This window comes from Sinocyclocheilus rhinocerous, unplaced genomic scaffold, assembly GCF_001515625.1.
Source record: "Sinocyclocheilus rhinocerous isolate Xijiao unplaced genomic scaffold, SAMN03320098_v1.1 scaffold2653, whole genome shotgun sequence".
Lineage (NCBI taxonomy): Eukaryota > Metazoa > Chordata > Actinopteri > Cypriniformes > Cyprinidae > Sinocyclocheilus > Sinocyclocheilus rhinocerous.
In genome coordinates, this window is record NW_015664693.1 from 349,070 (window position 1) to 355,754 (window position 6,685).

The 6,685-nt window shown below is 34.7% G+C and overlaps 1 protein-coding gene across 1 annotated transcript in view; it reads right to left on the minus strand.

Annotated features, from left to right (window-relative positions):
* LOC107730377 (AT-rich interactive domain-containing protein 4B) overlaps positions 1 to 6,685 on the minus strand; it is a 93,322-nt gene that overhangs the window by 59,237 nt on the left and 27,400 nt on the right. The window contains exons 4-6 of the mRNA XM_016541199.1: positions 4,728 to 4,818; positions 4,139 to 4,218; positions 3,650 to 3,744 (exon numbers count right to left, since the gene is read on the minus strand). Of these exons, the coding sequence (XP_016396685.1) occupies positions 3,650 to 3,744; positions 4,139 to 4,218; positions 4,728 to 4,818 (266 nt within the window). The remainder of the gene's footprint in view (positions 1 to 3,649; positions 3,745 to 4,138; positions 4,219 to 4,727; positions 4,819 to 6,685) is intronic.

A 6,685-nucleotide genomic window follows, 5' to 3' on the forward strand; every position in this document is an offset into this window, starting at 1 on the left:
AAGTCTATGGAAAACCATTGAAACTTTGAACGGCCATATCTCCGTAACGGCGCGGCGAATCCGCACCAAATTCGGGGGATCCCTTCAGCTCGAGGAACCCTCTCGAACGTGAATCGAGTGTACGTCTCGAGGCCCTCTTTCGAATGAGACCACCCCCATGTCGATAGCCCCCGGGGTTCGGGAGTTACGGGTGGTTAAATTCGCGGTCCGGCACCGACCAATCAAGCGATCCCGGGGGGCTACCGACGCGTGAAATTTCATTTCACATGAAATTCCACCATGATTCCAGTTCCAAGGGAACGTACACGTTACATTCAAAGGGCATTAAAGTGCGCGAGACGTGAATTTATATTGTATATTATGTCACACTTCACACTTCTCTAGTAAGTTTTGTCAGTGTGTGAAGACCGTAGCGCAAATCCGTGAATGAATGTTCCGAAGTGTATTCTATATATAGTACCAGTCAAATGTTTGGACACACGAATGGGAAAGTGTCCAAACTTTTGACTAGTACTGTACTATAATATACACAAAAAATATCGGCCTTTTTTTACTCCCTAATATCGGTATCATCCCCAAAAAACCCATATCGGTCGGGCTCTATTTTGCATACAGAAAATTACATATATTTTTAGATAAATTAAAAATTAAAGACTATTATGATATTATTTGCATGACAATTAAGCACAACTTTCTTATTAACTATTACATTTTTTTTCTTTCAATAGTACAATAATTTTTAAAACTGACTCAGCATATAATTAATTTTAAGGCAATTTAAAATAAAAATTTTAATTTTAAAACAATATTAACTGTAATTAAAAGTTCTAAGCATTTTTAAAAAGTGAATTATTTTAACCAATCAACAATTCTGTTTCAGATTCTGCTTTTCAGTGCTAGTGGGGTTGCCATGACTATAAACAAACAAACAATAAAAATAAATCATGGAAATAGCCATGAACAAATTTCATCGTCATTTAAGTCGACCAGAGTTTCTCGCTTTCAACAAATTCAATTCAGACTGCAAACACACAAGTGCATCTTAATTTGGCGTTTAGACAGTGAAGAACTGCTAACGGAAGAGAACATGCTAATCGTTTAGTTATGGACTCTAACGGAGAGCCAGATAAAGCTAAACATGATTCAGCCGATCCACTCACAGAAAGATAAGCATCACCTGTATCCCAGCGGCACAATAGAAGACTCTGCTTTTCTTTTGCTCGCGAGTCCTGATAAAGATAATAAGTAATTAGGCTCTGTGAGCTGACGAGCTTCTCACTTGCCAATACTGGATATGGAGCGTGACTCGACGGCCGCTCTCAATTAACAACCGACACTCCAGCTCACCGCCAAGGAGAGCCAATCTTGTTAGCGTTAAATGAGCCAATCAACAGCCTGCATCACGAATAAACATGACCTGATAAACCACAGGGACTCCTGCTCACTCAAACAACCAAACAAATCCAAGAAAACCTGCCACAGCAACTACTGCTTCTGAACACCTGTGTGGAAAAGATCACTATCTGTCATAGCTTTTCTTAAAATAGTTTTTTTTAATTATTATTAACCAAAAAAAAAAGTGCTAATTCAGTAGGAAAAATAAACTTTATGCAACTTTTACATTTTGCAATTTTGCTTCCAGCAATGGCAAAAAAAAAAAAAAAACTATGATTATATTATAAAAATATTATGAAACTATAAAAAACAACAACAACCTTTAAACTATTATAAAAATCAAACCATTTAAAATAATTTGTGGTAATTTAAAAAAAAGTTGAAATACAATAAAATATAAATATTTTTGAAAAATTTTAATTAACATTTGAAATTAAGTATGTTTAAGTACTAAAATTGAAGCTATATGGAATTATTTAAAAAATGACAAAAGCACATAAAATTACTAAAACTTAAACTAAAATTAAAATGAATAAAAGCAATTAAAATCCTAAATAAATACTATAATACTATATAAATACTAAAATAATGGGGGAAAAAACACTATATGGAAATATTAAGAAACTGATAAAGTAGCAAAAGATTTGCTAATTAAATAGGAAATATAAAAGTTTATGTAATTATACAGTTGGAATTTTTGTTTCAAGCAGTGTTGTTCAAATAATTACAACTATTATTAGATTCTAAAACTACTTTTAAAATTAAAACTATTAAAACCATTCACGGTAATTGAAATAAAGTTGAAATAAAATATAAATACTGCATGAAAAGCTTCAACATTTTAAATAAGTTGAAGTTGAAGTACTACAATTACGAAAACTAAAATAAATAAATGAAAGCTCTATGAAAATTTTATAAAAATGACAAAAGCAAATAACAAAATGAGTACAACTTAAACTAAAATTAATATGAAAATACACAAATAAATTCTCATTTAAAACATTAAAAAAATACTATAATATATATAAATGCTAAAATTACTTAAACTGAAAAAAAGAAAGCTATATGGAAATACATATAAAACATAATAAAATGACAATTATTAAACAAACTAAAACTAAAATACAAGCTAATTCAAAACGTTAATAAATACTATAAAAGTGTATAGATAATGCTAAAATAACACTGAAGTCAAGTCAATTTAGCTTCATATTTTTACTGAAAAATAGGCAAAAATGCTTGTTAAGGATTAAGAACTAATCCACTAGCTGACTAATCAATGACACCCCAAACATTATGATCGCCTCTGATTCCTTGTTAAAGTTCATGTGTGACTGACGGAGTAATGATGAGCACATAAGAGTAGGGTTGCAAAGGGGTGGAAAATGTCCGGTAAATTTCCGGAAACTTTCCCAAAATCCATGGAATATTCCAAAAAATCCTGAGAAGTTTCCAAAATTTCTGGAATACTTCCGAAATTTACTGGAAATGTTCCACCTTTTTGCAACCCTACACAAGAGTCATATCTGTCATTGTGCCGGTGGGACGCGTCCTGTTCGAGACGAAGCACTGGAGGAAAAGCATTGGCTTTTCTCTGATTTGTGTCTGGGGATGGAGAATTCCAGGGCAGCGTTTGTCCTATTTGTGCGACTGCTAAAAGAAGAGACGTAATTTACAACAGCAAACACTGTGTAATCGGTATTCCCAGACGAACCCGCCGCGTCCCTGGAGCATCAGGAGCGAGACACACAGACGCTTCATCCTTCAGGTGAGGAGTGTTTTATCAGCGTAACGCAATCAATGAGACTCACAATGTGTCAATTGTGTCCTAAACGGCCTTATTGAAGTGGAATTTTACAACTATTATTAAAATGCACTATTAAACTATTAAAAATCCTTTATGGTAATTGAAAGAGTTGAAATAAAACACAATATAAATATTGCATGAAAAAAGCATAAACATTTTAAATTAATGTTTAAGTTGAAGTACTAATTTCCAGAGTTTTGTAGACAATTTGCTGTTATTTTCATAATTAGGGTACCATATTTACCACATAATGTAATTACGCAAGATACTTCATACTAATCATACTTTGCCATAGCTTATTGCACTTAATAACTCTTAATAACCACACTTCATTTCCTCACTCATGCATGTTTCTTTATCAGAGTAACGTGTCAATAACTTCCAGCAGCACTGTGCTTTTTGTGATTCAACGGCAAAACATGCAGGATTGCAAAATATTACACTCACATGGGATTGGAGCGTCGGCCTCCACGCTTTCCTTTTTTGCCGATGACAGGAGTGCCGAAGTGTTCGGGGTTCGTCAGAGGAAGCCTGTCGAGCGTCTGGAAGAGAAACAGACATGAGATTTACCAGTCAGTGCTAAAATAAAAATAAAACCATAAAAATACTAGCGCTGTCAAATGATTAATCGCGATTAATCGCATTCAAAATAAAAGTTTTGTTTACATAATATATGCGTGTGCACTGTGTATATTTATTATGTATACATAAATACACACACAATTAATCGCGATTAATCGTTTGACAGCACTATTTTTTTTTTTCATATGTTCTCAAGATCACCTGAGCGTATGTCTGAAAGTCTGTTAAACTTCAATAGAAATACATCCGAAATGATATAATTAGCGTCCAGAACAGGATGTGATGTGAAAGTGTTGTGATGTACAGGAGTCTGCTAGCGATCTAAACCAATGAGAAAGCAGAAAGCGGACTTGCCTCACTCTCAGCGAAGTGTCGCGCTCCTTTCAGGCAGAGAGACGAGCGCCTGAGGGTCTTCTCATCACCGTCATTAAACACTGAGCCCAGGAGAGAGAGAGAGAGAGAGAGAGAGACGAGATATCAGACGCACAAACGCTCCAGGACAGAGTTACGTAAGATCAGTGCTTTAAAAGAGCAGCTCTCGCTCTGGCCGCTCTTCACCGCTCTTCAGCTTTAATGAGAAACTCGCAGTGAACGTGGGCAACCATGGCAGCAGACGTGATATAATAACCTATTCTTTAAATAATTTATATATATAAAAATTAATTATAATATAATAAATAATTAAATTATAAAACATTACAATATTATAATATAATAAGTTATAATTAATATAAAATAATATACATTTTAATTATTGAGCCCTGAGATGAAAATTACCCAGCATCTCAGACTGACTGTGCTGCTCTCACATATGATGCTAGAAACTAAAGGAAGCTATAAAACAAGGATGGAAGTGGCACAGACACATAAGCAGCTATCTGAAGACATGTACAGTGCTGAAATGCAGTGTAGGATGAGATGAGATGAGATGAGATGGTCTTACCGACGGTGTACAAACTAGCGTCGGTGAGTTTGTTGATGGTGGCCTCCTGATAGATCCCATCTTGGTTCCTGGCTTCCACCACAGTGCCAACCTAAAACACAAACACTCATATTTACAGGGTTTCAGTGTGTCGCACCACAGCGCTCCTGACCGGCTGGAACTGGATTCACGCTCAACACTCGAACTGGAGATAAATCACCGACATTACTCACAGAGGAACGCCTGTGAGGGATTCTCATGAACTGTGAGATGGGCACGTTACCTTTACAATAAAATACCATACATCAGATGATTCTGAATGATTAACATATTCATATAAAGACAAATTTCACAGAAACCTGTCAAGAACATGTCCAGGTCACATGTCACAAAAATAAATAAATAAATACAGTAAAATAAATAAAATAACATGCATGAAGAAAGAAAGCTTATTTTAGCACCATTAAGATTTTTTTTTTTTATATTCTCTTGCCAATTAATGTGATTAATATGACTGTAACGCAAAAAAAAAAAAATGCATGAAGAGAGCAAGCACCATTTTTAGCACCATTAAAGATTTTGACATTTTCATGATAATATTATAATATTATTGTAATGCAAAATAAATTAATAAATAAATACAGTAAAATAAATAAAATAACATGCATGAAGAAAGCTTATTTTAGCACCATTAAGATTTTTTAAAATAATATTCTCTTGACAATTAAAGGGGTCATATGATGTTGCTAAAAATAACATTATTTTGTGTATTTGGTGTAATGAAATGTGTTTATGCGGTTTAAGGTTAAAAAAACACATTATTTTCCACATACTGTACATTATTGTTTCTCCTCTATGCCCCGCCTTTCTGAAACACGTCGATTTTTACAAAGCTCATCGGTCTGAAAAGCGAGGTGTGCTCCGATTGGCCAGCTATCCAGTGCGTTGTGATTGGCCAAATAATAATATAGTATTAATCTAGTCTGGGCATGGAATCAGTCTCGTCCTCAGTGTTTTCACCTCTTCCAGCCCGTCGAGCTCTTAAGACTTCTGCTTGTAAAGACACTCATAAGCGTATTTGTTATTTATTCTCTCTGAAAAAGAATTAAGCGAAAGAATAAGAAAAAAGCACTCAAAAAGCAAACAGTTCTGCCAGACACTAGTGAGATGTTTTCTGATGAGCTGATGGCAGCCGGCGGAGAATAATTACTGTCATATTCATAATCACAGCTACAGATGCAGCGGCTGCTTTGCCAGGAGATGTTCAAACAAATGACGGAGCTAAAAAATAGAAAATAAAAAACAAACCACATCAATATGAAACAGAGGATTATGCGGATGACTGGCATCGCCGGCACCATCAAACGTCAACTCCAGACGAGCTGCGTTTCTGGAGCTCGACAGATGTGATCACTGTCTGCTTTCATTGTACGTAAAGATTCTTTAACCCTATACAGCTACTGTATCATACTGTATTTGATATGCAAGGCCTCTAAATGATTGACAATCAAACCTTTGCTGTTAATCCTGTCACACACAATCTCCTCCATGACTTCTGTCGCCTGATTGATAGTTTAGACTTTTTTTACCCAGTAAAAGCTCTGTTGCATATGTGACCCTGGAGCACAAAAGCAATCTTAAGTCGCTGGGGTATATTTGTAGCAATAGCCAACAATACATTGTATGGGTCAAAATGATCGATTTTTATTTTATGCCAAAAATCATTAGGATATTAAGTAAAGATCATGTTCCATGAAGATATTTTGTGAATTTCCTACCGTAAATATATCAAAACTTAATTTTTGATTAGTAATATGCATGGCTAAGAACTTCATTTGGACAACTTTAAAGGCAGTTTTCTCAATATTTTGATTTTTTTTGCACCCTCAGATTCCAGATTTTCAAATAGTTGTATCTCAGCCAAATATTGTCCTATCCTAACAAACCATACATCAATGGAAAAATTATTTATTCAGCTT